The sequence below is a fragment of the Eulemur rufifrons genome, chromosome 21 (assembly GCF_041146395.1).
Source record: "Eulemur rufifrons isolate Redbay chromosome 21, OSU_ERuf_1, whole genome shotgun sequence".
NCBI lineage: Eukaryota > Metazoa > Chordata > Mammalia > Primates > Lemuridae > Eulemur > Eulemur rufifrons.
This window is the reverse complement of record NC_091003.1, coordinates 25,117,081-25,134,128: the sequence shown is the minus strand read 5'-3', so window position 1 is coordinate 25,134,128 and position 17,048 is coordinate 25,117,081. Positions and strand designations below refer to the sequence as shown.

General features: G+C 49.7%; 1 protein-coding gene across 3 annotated transcripts in view; it reads right to left on the bottom strand.

Annotated features, from left to right (window-relative positions):
- The window catches only part of KLHL22 (kelch like family member 22), a 36,796-nt gene that overhangs the window by 11,227 nt on the left and 8,521 nt on the right, over positions 1-17,048 (bottom strand). For all 3 annotated transcript variants that reach the window (XM_069496707.1, XM_069496709.1, XM_069496706.1), the window contains 3 exons: positions 10,515-10,680; positions 6,323-7,041; positions 787-979 (listed from right to left, as the gene is read on the bottom strand). In XM_069496707.1, the coding sequence (XP_069352808.1) occupies positions 787-979; positions 6,323-7,041; positions 10,515-10,680 (1,078 nt within the window). The remainder of the gene's footprint in view (positions 1-786; positions 980-6,322; positions 7,042-10,514; positions 10,681-17,048) is intronic.

Sequence of the window (17,048 nt, the reverse complement as noted above, 5' to 3'; positions counted from 1 at the left end):
AAGGCCTTTTCCTTCCCTGGGATCCCATGTCTGGTTTTTGCACCAGGTCCGAGTACTCCAAAGCCATAGATAAAAGAGAGGCAGCTCCCTAAAGCATCACCTTTGCACAATGAGCATAATGTCAAACATCGTCAAACTGGAATAAACCAAGGAATTATGTAGGATGCACACGATTTTCTTTTTCTTTTTTGAGACAGAGTCTCACTCAGTTGCCCAGGCTGAAGTGAAGATTTTTTTTTTTTTTTTTAAATACAAAAAATAAAACCTTAGAAGTGTTTTTTGGCTCTGGAAGGCCTTGCCCTCCAGGGGGCCTGTCAGGGAGAGGTCTGAGGACAGGCCAGTGAGCCAGGCTGCTGAGAGCCATCACCTCTCTCAGGGTCCCTCCCATTTAACAGCTTGGGAAACGTCCCAGCTCATCTCAGCTGTACGAATGGACAGATAAAGGGAAGGTTTCTGTCTGTGTTTGAATTAGAGGGTTAAAGCAGCCTACAGGGGCCCAGGTGGTATGACAGGTCTCAGCACATGAAACTCGAGAGGCGGGTACGATTCTGAGGAATGGAGTCTGGATGCTCGATGAACACTCTCCCCCAGGGGGCTTGGCAGAACCTCATGGGGCCCCCATTGATGCATTCAATGCATGGTCTCTGGAACGACGTGGACTCTGCTCACTGGGCCTGGTCCCCCGACCTGGGACCGGGCCTGACACCTGGGCCTCTCACTTTCCGCACACCCTGGGGAAGGCAATTGGGTAGGAAGGAGAAGGCCCCTCTTGAAGAGCTTCCTTACCTCCCTCTTGAGCGGGGCCACGTAGGTCCAGGAGTTGGTGGCAGGGTCGTAGCGCTCTACAGCATTCAGGTCGTTGTGGTAGTCTCGGCCCGCCACAGCGTAGATGTACCTGCCCACAACACACACGCACAGGTCGGCGTGCTCCTGCTGCAGGGACTGGATCTGGAACCAGCGGTTGTGCCGTGGGTCGTACCTTTGAGAGGACATGAGGACGGCATGTCACTAACCACGCAGGGAGCCTGCACCGCAGGCCCACACCTCTTGCTCTGGCCCTGTTTCCACTTTGCCACAGCCTGGCCTGAACTCTCCCTAACTGCCCCACACCAGTGCACACCGAACCATAGCCAGGCCAGCAGGCTGCTACACACCTGAGTGCAGGTGTACTCACAGCCTGGAAGGCGTGGCTAGGAGTCCCCTGGGTTTCTGTCTATGATGCTGGTCCCTTCCAGGTGTAACCTCTTGGGTGGCTTCTAGCCCACCCAACTGTCCACCCCAGGCTGTCCAACAGCTGTTCCTAAAGCCACCTCCATCTCATCTGTCTCCCCTCATGGTCTTCGTGGCCCTGCCCCTACTCAGGAAGGCCCCAGGTGGAGTCTCTTAGGTGGATGGGTACATCAAGCCCCCTCCACGCTGGCCTTCCAGCCTTGAGGTTCCCTAACCCTCCATCACGAGGGGTCTGCTCTGGCGCATCCTGTGCACAGCATCCATCATGCCCTCAGCCGTGTCGACAGCAGCCAGGTTCCTGTCACCCCCCCACCTCCCCTGCCATGCTGTGGCCCCCACAGCTTTCCTGACTTCCCCAGCGTGGGCATCCTCTCCACTCCTCAAGGTCCTCTGGCCTGGACTGCAGGCTCTGTGAGGACAGGGTCTGGTGGGATTCCAGGGACACCGCCCCTGGCTCCAGGACGAAAGATGCTGGGTTGGCTGCAGCAGGCCATGAGGCCGGAGGACTCTGGCCTGGGCAAGGTGGGCTGCTGGGCTGAGGGCCGTCTGGGAGGGGCCTGCAATGTTCGGCAGCCCAGGCCTGAGGCATGTGGGGGAAGGCAGGAGGGATGCTGAGCCACTGCTGAGCCCAGTACCCCTCAGGCACTGCTGATATCAGGGGCACCTCCTGCCTCTTTCACAGTAGATGCAGCTGTCCCAGGTCACAGCCCTGCCTTTTCCCTCCTTCCCAGCCAACTTTTGTAAAAAAAATAAAATAAAATAAAACTGTCACCCATCGCTTTCTCCTGCTCTTGGAACCACAGTGCAAATGCCACCCGTCCCCCCAGCCATCTCCACCTGGCTGCTCACGTGTGCTCAGTGCAGCCCTGCACACCTGTCTCTCTGCTCCCACCCACACCACCAAAGCTGCTGCTCACGCACCAAAATCCAGATGCCTGCACCCCAGCACCCCAGGCCCTTCACAGCCCCTGTCCACACCCACCTTCCCAGACCTCCCAGCCCCAGGCTCTCCCCACTTCCTGGGGACCCCCTCAGCTCTTCCCTTTCTCACCGTGCCCCAGGCCTGGCACTGTGCTGGGCCCATGAGGAGCATGCAGGCAGGTGTGCTGCTGGGTGGACGAAGACGATCACAGAGCCATGAGGGGCCTCTCTTTCCCTGACCCCACTACCCAGGTGCCAGCATCTGACCAGCTTCTACTTCTGCAGCCTCCTTGCCCAACAGCTCACAGATAGTTATAGCCTCCTTCAGACAAATGTTTATATTTCTCCAAAGGAAGACCTACTCCAAAGAGAACAAGTCTAACTTCAACTAGCTCAGAAGAGAGTAAATAAAGTTGTCTTTGGCCTGTGCCCTGGGCTGGTCAGTGAAGAGATCAGTTTCATCCTTCGTCCCAAAGCACAGTTGGCCTGCTCTGCAGCTGCTTCCTGCTGCCCTGCCACGTGGCCAGCACCACCCACCCTCTGGCCAGGAACAGGGAACAGGAGCCTCAGGAGGTGGGGCACCAGGAAAGAGAAGAGACCGGGTGCGAATCCAGGCTCTGCCCTGTCCAGCATCAGTTTTAATCTCTCACTGTCCACTCAGCTCTCCACCTGTCAAATACCTGCCTAGAAAAGCTATCAAGAGGGATTGTACAGGACAAGCACAAAAAAGGTGCTTGTTAACTTGTGGGGGGTGGTTCCTAAAGGACCAGGGCTCATTTCTGTATTCCTAGATCTCACTTTCTGCTGAATGAATTAAACAAAGGAGGAAGATTACCAGCAAGGAAACCATTCATTCACTTCACCAACATTTGCTGGCCCCCGACGTGTGTTAGGCACAGTGCCCAGTGCTGGGCATCTAGAGAGACCCTCGAGAGGCCAGGGCTCTGCCTCTCACTGCAGGATGGGAAACAGGCTAAACAGCAAACGAGTGCTCGACAGAACGGCAGTCACCAGGAGGGATACAAAGTGAGGTATGGAGATGAATGACCTGCTGGCCAGTGGGGCTGGGGAGGGCAGAGCTTTTCCAGTGACCAGGAGAGGCCTCTTGAAAAGGCAGCGTCTGAGACCTGCACAAGTGGGGGGCATGAGCCAGGGGACAGTCTGGCTGGGCACCAGCAGTCCAGGCTCGGGGCACAGTTCTCACGGAGGCCCCGTGAGCTGGCTAGAAATGGTGCCATTCCTGCCTTTCCTGTGCTCTGTCCCTTTATGTACATGTCTCTTGTCCCCTGTGTTCAGCCCAGTCCTATCAATGTCTGTAACTCCCACCAGAGTGAGACAACACCCTCCACGTGCTTACACTGGCTCCTTCTGGTCTCTTGCCCTCACAGCTTCAGAGGCTGTGGCTTCAGGTTTAAGGAGACACACACCACACACTGACACCGCACCACATATCAATAAATTAGACATAAAGCTTTGCTGATTTCTTATTTCCCTGCTGTGTTCTGTCCCATTGCTTCCTCTTTATTGCATTAATTTTCCACTTTCTCAGAATAAATCCTCCAGTAATACTTTTCTAATAAAAATAAGCTTTCCTTTTGAATATAAAGATTTTCTAAAAAAAAAACAAAAAAAAACAAATAAGCTTTCCTTTTTGGGGAAAAGCACTATGATCAGACGAGATTGGGCGCCTTCAGGGTGGTGTGGCCATAGATGGGCAAAGCATTACGATTGGATGTTTGTGTCCCACCAAATTCATATGTTGAAGCCCTAACCCCCAGTGTGATGCTATCAGGCAGTGGGACCTTTGGGAGGTGATTAGGTCATGAGGGTGGAGCCCTCATGATGAGGATTGGTCCCCTTATCAGGGGAAGAGACTAGAGATCTCTTTCTCTCCACCATGTGAGAACACAGCAAGAAAGGGCCCTTACCAGGACTGAATGGGCCAGCACCATGACCTTGGACTTCCCAGCATTAGACTGTGAGAAATGAATGTTTGTTTAAGCTGCCCAGTCTCTGATATTTGTTACAGCAGCCTGGACGGACTAGGACAGTCGCTTTAATCCAGATTTTGGATCATCCTATTGCAAACTCAGAAATGAACTCTAGAATTGGTACAAAAATGTTCTGGGGGTTCTTAAGAAATTTAGTGAACTGTTTTTCTTCTGTGTTTCCATAACTTAAACATTTCCATGACTAATTATGTTTTAAGTGTCTATTAACATTTTTTAAAATTTAAATGCAATTTAAAATATTAACAGCCATGGAAATGTCTAAGGAAAAAACCAAATTGTTATTATAATTGTTGTAGTTTCTGTATAAATACTTTAAGACATAACCTGGTGAATACTAACTCCACAAAATGCAAAGCCTATTTTACCACAAAATCTTGTTTTATTATATTCTGAAAGCCTCTAGGTTCTAAGCTGGTGAATTATGAAAGGAGAAAGAGAAAGAAACAAACTCTTAGACCATTCAAATTAAGAGATTTACCTGGAAGTTTTGTGTCAGCTGGGAGATGACTGAGGCCTTCCCTCTGCAGAGGTGACGGAGCCCCGGGTTAACCAGCAGCAGGCAGGGGTCCTTCCTGCCGCCTCCACCCTGTGCCTGCTCCCTCAAGAAGGTCTTGCTAACTAACTCCACCTGCCACTGTGATCCAACTCCCAGACTGGAGTTTGAGACTGTGGTTAGTGATTACGGGGGCTAAAATTAGCATTATCCAGAGTTTGGCTTTGCCTTCACAGCACGTTTACAAGGAAATTCAGACCACTATAGTGAGTGAAATTGAAATAAACAGCTCATAATGGGGGACTGAGTACAGGCGCAGGCAGAGTCCCCAGCTGCCACCCCCATGGACAGCACTATGGAAAAGCCCAGCCTCCCTGCTGGGCACATAGCCGCCTCCACCTTCTGGGAAGGCCAGAGGCTGAAACACTCTGGAGAGATCTGCTTTGCAAGTCTGTGGGTTATAGGGAGGTTTGGCCTTGGCCCCCCAACTGGGAATCTGAGCCCCTAAAAAAGAAGCTTCGAGGCTTGGCCAGAGTGAAACCTCAGCCTGGTGTGGCCACCCTCTGGGGACAGCATTTGATCAGGGAGGAAATGAAGGTAGTTCCTTCCTCTTTTCTGAACTCTGCCCTTCCTCATATTTAATCACAACATATCATTGTCAACCTTTGAGCAGAAGTGGCCATCTCCCTGGTCAGGGTCACCCTGCTTCATTTCAAGTGGCATGGCCAGGTCAGACCCCACTCCCACCCTTACCCTAGGAGACAGAAACAAGAACATAAACTCATCAGCCCTGATGGAAGTCGCTGGCAATCTCTTTCTGCGGCCCCATCTTCAGCATGCAGGACGGGGAGACTTCCCACACACACCAACGTAGTGGGGGCAGTCCTTGGAAATCTAGTATTAGCTGAGGCTACGGGGACTCGACCTACAGTCCCTTGCCCTGCCCGATGAAATGGATTTGTGGGATCACAGACTAACCGAATGACAGAGCTGGAGGCATCCTACAGACCTCAGTAGTCTATAAAACCTCCTCTCAGAAAACTGCCTCCTCCCAGGGGAACTTGTGCCCAGCACACAGCTGACTCCAGGGCCAGGTGCAAGTTTGGCAAGGGGCTCAGCAGCAGGAAGCCTGCTCCACCACAGGCTGGTGGTTAAGAGAGGAAAGAGCAAAGCAGCCTGGCAGAGGGACGGAAGCTGAAACAAGAGGTGTCAAAGCTCAGCGAGGATAAGATGGAGGATCAGCTACCCTGGCCAGCACTCTCCAGCTCCTAGGTCCTCTCCTTCTGGGCCCTGACTGCCCGTCCCACCACGGGCCCCTCTCCTGCACAGTGAACTCACAACACAGCTCTTCCCCAACATGGCCAAGTGGGCAGGGGTCCAGGGTGAGAGGGTTTCTGGGAAGGAGCAGGGGACACAGGAAAGTAGGCCATCCAGGTGCCCCTTTCCCTTATATCACTGCAGTGCACACTCTGACTTCACCTGGACTTCGTTCCGTAACACAGGTGTACCCCTGACGAGCCATGATGTTCATGTGAAAGGCTGAGGGGCAACTGGGTCTTTGGTGACGCACCCTTGCATGACATACCCCTGACCAGCCCCTCAGCCAACAACTCCCACACCCCAGTATCACCTGCAGACAAAGGCACCAACAAGCACCCTGACTTACCTCCAGCATCGGGACTCGGCTCGGAATCCTTGGACGTTGTTGTCTCCTCCGATCAAGTACACGAAGTTGTTGAGCACCGCGATGCCCTGGTTGGACATGCGGGGGGCCAGGGAGGCAGTGAAATGCTTCCACTCTCCCAGCAGGGGGTTCAGGTACTTGGCCTGGTCGCTAAGGACAGTGGATGGCGTGGAATGAATGCCCCCGAAGCCCACGACACACTGGAAGTCCGACCGCAGCTCCGTATGCGGGCCCTGCAGACTGGGCTGCAGGCTCTCATTACGGTGGTACATGAGGGCACTGGCCACTGTGTCCCTCAGTGGGCTGGGGTCCAGCTTGTCATGCAGCCGCTGGAGGACCTCAGCCTCCATCAGGGGAAACCGCACTGTCTCGAGGAGCTTGGGGGGCTCCTGCAGCGAGATCTGGTCAGCCTGCACCTGTTCCAGGCTGTAATGGTAGAGAAGGGCTCCCTCGTACACCTCGGACTCGCAGGAGACCTCCAGGCGATTGCTGCTGAGGAGGGCGTAGACCTTCTCCAGCGGAAGCTGGCGGTACTTGTCAGTCCGCGAGAAGGCCACAAAGTTTTTGAGGATGTAGGTGTCCAGCTGCTCGGTCAAGCGGCTCAAGTCAAACAGCTCTGCCAGCCGGTAGACGTCGAGGATGTTCTCCTCATCCACCCAGGACATGAGGAAATCACAGCAGAAGTGGATAATTTCTGGGATCTGCAGAGAAAACGACTGGGCTGGTGAAGAGCATCTGGGGGTGGGAGACAGGATGGCAGCAGAAATACGGCCACCCGGAAGGGAAAGCAGAGCAGAAGCCCTCAACTGTCTCCCACCTTTCTGGACACACTGCAGACAACTAGAGCTTACTGCAGACTGGGTTTGGAAACATACCAAGCGGGAGATGTGTGGCATGTTCTCAATCTCTCTGAGCCTCAGTTTCCTCGTCTATAAAGCAGGGATGGTTAAAATGAACAGGAATACACTGAAACTGAGAGCATGCACAGGCGCTACCTGGTACAGAGCAGACCCTTGACACGTGTCAATTCCCTTTTAGATCAAAAGTACTGGCTCCCCAGAGAAACAGGGCGCAGCACACACAGTCCCTGTGTCAGATGCCCTGGTTTGGAAGGGATCCGGGACTACCCCCACCCCACCCAGGGCTCCCCAAAAGAGTCTGCCTCTCCAACGGCGCTGGGGCTGAAAACACACCCAGCTCTCTCCTCCTGCCAGAACTCCCACCCGGTTCCCCAGGAGCACCAGGGCTGCTGGCAGGGCGCTCCAAACGCTTGCCCAGTACACGTCCAGGAAGCTGACTCAGAATTCTCGCAAAGCAAGTAGGCCATCCTGAGGCCCCCGCCTGGGTCAAGACCCACTAGATTCCAGTGAGTGCAAGGGCTCCCTGGTGGCCACGTCACCCCTTCCCCAGCCCTGGGGAGGCACATCGGGTGGAACGAGGGCAAGAGAGAGAGAGGACAGCGGTTAGGTGGAAGGGAGTCGGGCGTGAGGGCACCCTGTGATCAGACAGCCAAAGCACGGCAGGGTGGGAGATTAAGGGAAGGGCCCTGGGCAAACTGCTTGGGATAACAAACCAGGTGTTGATAAATTCTTTAAGAAAGCAGGATTTTAGAGTTTCTCCAGGGTCCCCCTGTGTCTGTGATGCAGTCATCTGCAAGATTTTCCCAGCAGGCTTGAACCCAAACTGCGGCCTTGAACACCGATAAAGGTATCTACGTTGTTGCCCAGAACCCTGAAAGAAACCAGCCCTACCCTGGCCAAGTTCCTTAAACTCTCACATAAACCCCATACCCTGACCCCTCATCTCTTCTCCTGTTGCCGGTTGTGAGGATACATTGCAGCACTCTGTATATAAGTTTCTCTAATACATGCTTTGGACTGACCACCCTGGCTTCTTTCTTTGGAATCCCAACTAGCCCATTTCAAAACAGTTTGGGGCACCCCCTTGTGGGAACTCCCCTGCCACTGATTTTTGGGGCAATTCCAGCCATGGGTTCAATGGGACAAAATGGTTTCTCTAAAAAATAGGAACACCTGACTTATCCAGGATCAGTAAAGTAACCACATACGTAGAATAATTTTGCTGACTGATGCTTGAAGCTTATCATAACATTAAAAAAAATTTGAGACACAGTCTCGCTCTGTTGTCCTGGGTAGAGTTGTAGTGGTGTCATCATAGCTCACTGTAATCTCAAACTCCTGGGCTCAAGCGATCCTCCTATCTCAGCCTCCCAACTAGCTGAGACTACAGGTGTACGCCACCACGCCTGGCTAATTGTTCTATTTTTAGTAGAGAAGAGGTCTTGGTCTTACTCAGGCTGGTCTCCAACTCCTAAGCTTTAGCGATCTTCCTGCCTCGACTCTCGGAGTGCTAGGATTACAAGTGTGAGCCACCGCGCCCAGCCAAAAAAAAAATTTTTAACTCAAAAGACATCTAATGCTTGCTTGCCAGGGATGTCCTAAGGACTAAAGGAACATCTGCTAACTGTTGGACAGGTACGTGCCTACACAAGATGTCCCTGGGGTGCTATCTTAGGCCCTGAACGTCTTCATTTGACCTTCCATTTTATCCCTTTCCAGGCACTTTTGCTTTGCCTCTTCTTCCAAAAATGCTACTTCTGGTTTGTCATGGGCCAGGGTCCTGAAGACCAGGCTGTGGGCTGAATGTGCAGTGCAAACAGCCCTGAGTGAGCCTGAGCAGCAGCTCCTTGAGAGGACCCTGCTGCCTCACTTTCCCACTCTGTTTTCAGAGCAGCAGCCCCTCTGCCCCGTGCAGTCTCACAGGGGAACCAGCCTGTGCCTGGCCTGGGAAGGAGCCCCAAGAGAGGTTCAGAGAAAGGAATATGTTTGCTTTGGGTGACCCAGTGGGATGGGCTTGCTGGGATTCAGACCCAGGCCTCTGGGGACACCGTGAAGAGTCTGATCCCAAGCTAAGCACACAGCCAGCACATGGGGCCTAAGCCACCAGCTATCACTACGTATGTGAGCAAACAAGATCTGGTAGGCCTATGGGCTCAACACTGTTATGCTGAGTAAAATCTGCTTTAAAACAGTACTGCAGAGAAGCCCATTCCGTTAATAAACAAAGGGGGCTGCTGCCTCTGAGGCACTGGGGAGACGGCCCGGGACTCAGAAGCACCAGCCAAACCTGTGGGAAGAGACTGCAGGTCTCCATACTGACTGAAGAGAGAGAGAAAACAGTGTTTGGGAAGATGAGTTGGTGTCAGTGTGCATGATCAATGCAGGGAGGAGGAGAAAGCAGAAATGGAGAAATGGGAGGCCAGAGATGGCTACAAGCAGTGCTGGCAAGGATGCCTTGTCTGAACTTGGGTATAGGGAATGAACAATGTAGAAGAACTCGAGAAGCCCCCTAGGTTGAGCCCAGGGCGCTGACAGGACGGTCGCAGAGCAGGACCTCGAGACACCCTGGAACAGGTTGGATTTCCTATGACTTGAGTTTTTTTCTAATTGCCCCAAACATGCTTTCATCTGAAGAAAGGTCAGAATGATGAACTCAGCACAGCGTTTTGTTTCACTTTCAAAAAATGTGGGACGAAATGACTCTTAACCCAGACCAGGCCTCTTAACCCTCACAGGCACCTGCAGGGCCACCCCTGTGTAACTGCACCTATACCACTGAGATTCAATAGAATCTCCCAAATGTAATTCACACTATCAAAGCCTCAGAAAACTTTTTCAATTCTACAGAAAACAAGTATTTAAAGTTCAGTAACAGAAAAGAAAATGGTTTTCAAGAGATATTAATACAAGCGGCCAAGCACAGGGACAGGCAGAAAGGTCCTTGGCAGCAATGCTGGGGGACGCTCAGCATCGCCAGACCCAGGGCAAACGGAACATCCCAAGTATGGCCTTGGGGATGGCCCACTTGCTTACGTAAAGGATCCTTTCAATGGCAGGGAGTTGGGCCGAGGGAAGAAACCAGCAAATGAGCAGAGGACAAAGGTAGACGAGCCTGGGCTGGGGGCATCTGGAGCAGCTGCACTCGAGCTCCTGGGGCATGACCGGAGCCTCCTCCCTGCTCTGTGGCCTCTTTCACCACTCAGTGTCCTTGCCCTTCTGACTCAGCTTCCAGCCAAAATACCACTGCCCTACAGGCGTCCCGGGCATCATGGGGAACCCCATTTGGGTGCGGGTCTCAACGAGACGAGCCTCACCTGAAGCTGGCAGGCAGCCACCAGTGTTTCCTGCACATTGCTCAGGCTGAGCTCTAGCTCAGAGGTGTATATGAAGTGTAGGATTTGGCACATGGCGTTGTAGGACACACCGTGGATCAGGACCTCTTCCTGCTCCATCTCCTTCAATCCCCCAGCAAACATTCCTCTGCAAAGTGAAGAGACAAGAAAACGGAGTCATAGCGATCAGGACACAAGACAAGGCCACATAGACCAAGGACATCCAGAGTGGGGTCTGAGCACGGGTGCAGGGGCTGGCATGGGGCAGGCTGACCCGCGCTGTGCTGAGTGAATACCCTGCATGTGGGAGCTGTTCTACTTGGATCCTGACCACGTTTGGGCAGCTCTCCTGGGAATCACCCTGTCTCCTTTTTCATGGGCCCCAGGTGAGCCTCAGGAGGACAGACCCACCTCCAATGCTTACTTTCTGCTGCGCCCATTAGTGCAGTTCCTGAATCAGAGCAGCAGCAACTCCAGAGCACATTTCACAAGAATGAACGAATTAGTGGGAAACAGGTAGTCATTCCATCCAACGCGTTTATTCAGTTCCTACCAAATGCCAAGTACCATTCAAAGAGCAGAAGGAGTAACGGTGAAGTAAACTGGTAAGATTCCTCTGTGCAAGTTTAATGCTAGCAAAGGAAGACAGACGATAACAAAGAAAAATTGAAAAAAGGAAATAAGGTATTTCAGATGGTGGATATGCCAGGAAGGAATTCAACAGGGCATCAGTCACTGGCTGGGAGTGGGGGTGGGCGGGGCAATGAGAAGGGGCAGGGACAGCCCCCTCCCAAGGACTAAGACCTAAGGATGAGGCTGAGAGCCACACATGGCCAGCCATGGGGAGGGCGTCCCAGGTGGAGGAGACAGGTGCACAAGTCCTGGGGCAAGGAAAAGCTTGGCAGGCAAGGCAGCCAAGATGAGAAGGAAGTGAGCAGGACACAGGACAAGGCCAAGCAGGCCCTGGGGCCAGGTCCAGCTACCTCTAGGGCAGGTACAGTCCGGACTGAAATCCGAGCATTATGAAACGATGCTTTGAGGAATTCATGCAGAGAGAGTGGTACGTGCTGCCTGGCTTTCAGATCCAGGTGCTGGAGGAGGGGCCCCTGGAAGATGACCAGTTAGGCCAGAGCTTTCTGTAGGCCTGGAGGCCACGGGTGACCCTGGCCCTGGGAGGTCAGTGTGGCTGGAGAGCACCAGTTGGGACAACCCTGGGGCACAGTGCAGAAAACCTGCTGACATGGCTGGGTATGGTGGCTCACGTCTGTAATCCTAGCATTCTGGGAGGCCAAGGCAGAGGATTGCTTGAGCTCAGGAGTTCGAGACCACCCTGAACAAGAGCGAGACACTGTCTCTGCTAAAAACAGAAAAAATTAGCTGGGTGTGGTGGCACACACCTGTAGTCCCAGCTACTTGGGAGGCTGAGGCAGGAGGATTGCTTGAGCCCAGGAGTTTGAGGTTGCAGTGAGCTAGGCTGACGCCACGGCACTCTGGCCCAGGCAACAGAGACTCTGTCTCAAAAAAAGCTAGCAGGGCCTGGGAGGACTCTGGCTCTCTGCTGGGTGGAGCTGCTGGGTAGATAGGGACTTTCTACTAATGGGGGGAACCTGGGAGGAACAGGACAGTCATGAGTCCTCTCCTGGTACGGTCAGTGTGAGACATCTGTGGGACATCCAAGTGGAGATGCTGATGAGGTATCTGGAGGTAAGAGGCTGGAGGCTGGAGCTGAAGATTTAACACATTGACTACTATATGAGTTGTATTTAACAAATGCTAGTTTTGAGTCCGGGGCCTCATGAAGCATATATAACTCACGCATCCCTTTACCTATTGACAATTTAATTATAAAAATGTGCATTAAATGAATAGAAGTCAATAAATTTCATTTTTCTATTTATGTTTACCTTTAAATTACACTTAAGCCTGACAAGTCAAGAAAAACACTTTACCCTTATGAACTATTTTTCAAGTTTTCACATTACTAATTTTCAAATTTTTATATTACTTTTTATTGATGATGTAACAAATTTTTCATTCAATTAAAAAGGATTGTTTTGGGCTGGGCATGGTGGCTCATGCCTATAATCCTAGCACTCTGGGAGGCCGAGGTGGAAGGATCGCTCAAGGTCAGGAATTCAAGACCAGCCTGAGCAAGAGCGAGACCCTGTCTCTACTGAAAATAGAAAGAAATTAGCCAGACAACTAAAAATATACAGAAAAAATTAGCTGGCATGGTGGTGCATGCCTGTAGTCCTAGCTACTCCGGAGGCTAAGGCAGAAGAGTCGGAGGTTGCTGTGAGCTAGGCTGATGCCACGGCACTCTAGCCCGGGCAACAGAGGGAGACTGTCTCTCTCCCCCCCAAAAAAGACTGTTTTGTTTTCAAAGTTTTTTTCTCTTTTCATAATAAAACATGGTGGCCCCAGGGGAAATTTTTTTTCTAGTGTGGCAGTGCATGTGTTAAATATGACAGTCAGCAACACTGAGATAAAAGTGGCTATTTTCACATTTTATTTATTTTTTGACTAAGTAATACATATACATGGTACCAGATTTAAAATATATAAAAGGTGGTGGTGAAAGTCCCCTCTTCTCTGCTCCCAGCCATCAGTGAGTTCCCCTCCCGAGGGCAGTGCTATCCCCAGGGCAGTCATATTCTGCATCTTACCTTGTTTTTACTTAAGGATACGGCTTGGAAACATCCACGCCCATGTACACAGGACTGCCTCACTCTTTGCAAAGGCTGTAGTCACTTTTTTTTTTTAAGAGACAGGGTCTCACGCTGTCGCCCAGGCTGAAGTGCAGTGGCACGATCACAGCTCACTATAACCTCCAATTCCTAGGCCCAAGCAATCCCCTGGGCTCAAGTGATCCTCCCACTTCAGTCTCCAGAGTAGCTGAGACTATAGGCATGTGACACCATGCCCAGCTAATTTTTAATTTTTTTTTTTTTTTTTTTTTTTTTAGAGATGGGGTCTCAATATATTGCCCAGGCTGGTCTCAAACTCTTGGCCTCAAATGATCCTCATACCTCAGCCTCCCAAAATGCTGGGATTACAGACATGAACCACTGTTCCCAAGCTAAATCTTTTAAAATAAAAGATTTTTAAAAAGAGAAAAAGGAGCCTAAAAGGAAAATAAAATATACATCTACTCCCTTTTTCTTTTTTTTTTCTTTACCAAACATAGATGTTTAATTCTTTGTTGTATGCTTAGTACTTTTCAGTAGAAATTACATCAAAATAAAAACTTTAAAGAGGAAAAATTTTAAAAAGATGTTTACACCTCATATCCATTAGGATGGCCACTATTTAAAAAAACAGAAAATAACAAGTGTTGGTGAGGATGTGGAGAAACTATAGCCCTTGTGCACTGTTGGTAGGAATGTAAAATGGTGTAACCACTATGGTGGTTCCTCAAAAAATTAAAAACAGAATTATCTGATCCAGCATTCCAACCTCAGGGTATACAACCAAAAGAATTTGAAGGCAGAGTCTCAAAGAGGTATTTGTACACCCATGTTCATAGTAGCATTATTCACAACAGCCAAGAGGTAGAAGCAATCCAAGTGTCCATCAATGGATAGACAAAATATGGTGTATCCATACAATGGAATACTGTTCAGCCTTAAAAATGAAGGAAATGTTACATGCTACACCATGGATAAACCCTAAGGATATTATGCTAAGTGAAATAAGCCAGTCACAAAAGGACAAATGATGCATGATTCTACTTAAGAGAGGTACCTGCAGTAGTCAAATTCATAGAGACAGAAAGTGGAATGGTGGTTGCTGGGGGTTTCCTATTTGTACGATGAAAAAGTTTCAGATTTATAAGATGAAAAAGTTCTGGGTTCCAGAGATTTGTTTCACAACAATGTGAATATATATAACACTACTGAACTGAACAGTTAAAAAAGGTTAAGATGGTAAGTTTCATGTTGTGTTTTTTAAAATCACAATTAAAAAAAAAAAGATGTTCACTAAGTACCCAGCAGCCAGCAGCAGGAGGCTGATCAAATAAGTGGAGGGTACAGCACAGAGAATGAGGGTACCTCTACTACTGGTACCTGGATCTTCAGGATATCACAAGGTACAAAATGACACACCAGTGTGCCGCCTCTGACATAAGGTGAAGGAGGGTAGAAACATTTCCAGTGACAGCTCGTTCAGGCACCTGATCTCTCACACAAACCCTTGAAGCCTAGTATTTCAGAATTCAGCTTTCAATGTGAGAAATAGTATACACATGCCATATAGGATGGAGTGCCACCATGCCTAATAGAACTTTCAGAGCAGTAGCTCCCAGCCCAGGTGGGCTTTGTTCTTGGAAGGAAAGATTAGTTCCATGCTAGGGACTCTTTCTTATAATGCATGGCATTAACTGATCACACCCATAGGACCTGGGTCAGCACCTCATATTCAAACATCTTATTATTTTCAAAACAAAATATATAAAGACTCTCACTAAGTAGGATAAAAAACATTATTAGTTTCGTATCAGTTTGGAGTAGGCTCTGTGGTTTAATGAATTTGTATCAAACTGATTTTTTTAAAATGTTTAGCTTAAGGCTGGGTGTGGTAGCTTAAACCTGTGATCCTAGGACTTTGGGAGGCTGAGACGGAGGACTGCTTGAGGCCAGGCTAGCCTGGGCAACATAGTGAGACCTCATCTCTAAAAAAAAAAAAAAAAATCAGCCAGGTGTGGTAGCTCCAACCTGTAGTCCCAGCTACTCAGGAGGCTGAAGCAGAACGATGGCTTGAGTCCAGGAGCTTGAGGCTGCACAAGCTATAATTGTGCCACTGTACTCCAGCCTGGATACAAAGCAAGACCCCATCTCAAAAATAAAGTTCAATTTCATATTTCAAAAGAGTTTTTAGGGAGAAAAAAGAAAAAAAAGTTCAATTTCAGAGCTTTTGGGGTTTCAGAATTGTGGACTAGTAGTTACAAAAAGAAACAGTGTATAGATGAATGGGAACATTTAAAAACTAGTTACTATGGGGTTGGGGAAGGTGGTGGGAGGGCAGGATAAAATGATACTTCACTGGAAATCCCTTTTCACCTACTCAAAATGTTTTTTAACCGTGAGAATGGATACTGAATGTAATCACGAGCCTGCTCACCCGTCTGCAGATACGCCATATACACGTATAGAGATATATGCTAGGTTGCTATTGATCAGTTAATGCCATGCATTGTAAGAAAGAGTCCCTAGCATGGAACTAATCTTTCCTTCCAAGAACAAAGCCCACCTGGGTTGGGAACTACTGCTCTAAAAGTTCTATTAGGCATGGTGGCACTCCATGTGCCAGGGTCTCACTGAGGATTTTCACATGGTCATTCACAAATGAGCTGTAGTTTTCTTTCTGAGTTTTGGCTGTCTGTCCAATTTTGACACCAATGTTATGTAACTTCAGTACAACATTTTGAGATCTTCCCTTCTTTTTCTGAAACTGCTCTGAAAAAGTTGAAATGGCATGGGCGTCTGCTCCTAAAAGGCACAGCTACCCTGGGGAACATCTGGGCTTTGTGCTTTTGTAGGGAATATAACTTTTTCTCTCTTCTGGGGGGAAAGTGCTATCAATTTATTTTTCTATAAAACCATTAATTGTATCCAAAATTTCAGAATCACAAGCACTGAGTTGAGAAAAGTAGTCTTTTATAATTTACAGATGGCATGAAAACTGAGGGAGGAACAAGGTGATCCAAAGAGGTTGTATAAAAAGGACAGAGCCGGCCGGGCGTGGTGGCTCACGCCTGTAATCCTAGCACTCTGGGAGGCCGAGGCGGGTGGATCGCTCGAGGTCAGGAGTTCAAGACCAGCCTGAGCAAGAGTGAGACCCCGTCTCTACTAAAAATAGAAAGAAATTATATGGACAACTAAAATATATATATACAAAAAAAAAAAAAAAATTAGCCGGGCATGGTGGCGCATGCCTGTAGTCCCAGCTACTCGGGAGGCTGAGGCAGTAGGATCGCTTAAGTCCAGGAGTTTGAGGTTGCTGTGAGCTAGGCTGATGCCACGGCACTCACTTTAGCCTGGGCAACAAAGTGAGACTCTGTCTCAAAAAAAAAAAAAAGGACAGAGCCCTTGGGTCCTTCAGACCATAAGGGTCCAGGAATAGAGGAGGAAGCAGCTCAGAGCCTACGAGGTAAGCAGTTAAGTGCTGGGCCAAGGTTGCCAAGAGATGGGCAGTAGAAATGTATTAACAAAAATCAAAAAAAGAAGACCTAGGATGCTGTCTGACCATCCCATTCCTAAACCATGCACAGAGTGCATAGGAATAGTGAAGGAGGCTTCCTGCAGCAGGGCTCTGCCCAAAGAGAGGACAGGACAGCTCTCTGCCCTCCAGGGGCCAGCAGCATTCTGTGGGGAGGAAACTGCCATCCCTCCACCTGGGAAAAGGCGAGCGACAATTACAGAAGGCTCCTCACAGGAAGAAGCACCTCAGGTGAGCCTGGAAGGAAGATAAAATTCCACACAGCACAAAAGGCAGAGAAAGGCAGCACAGGCTGTG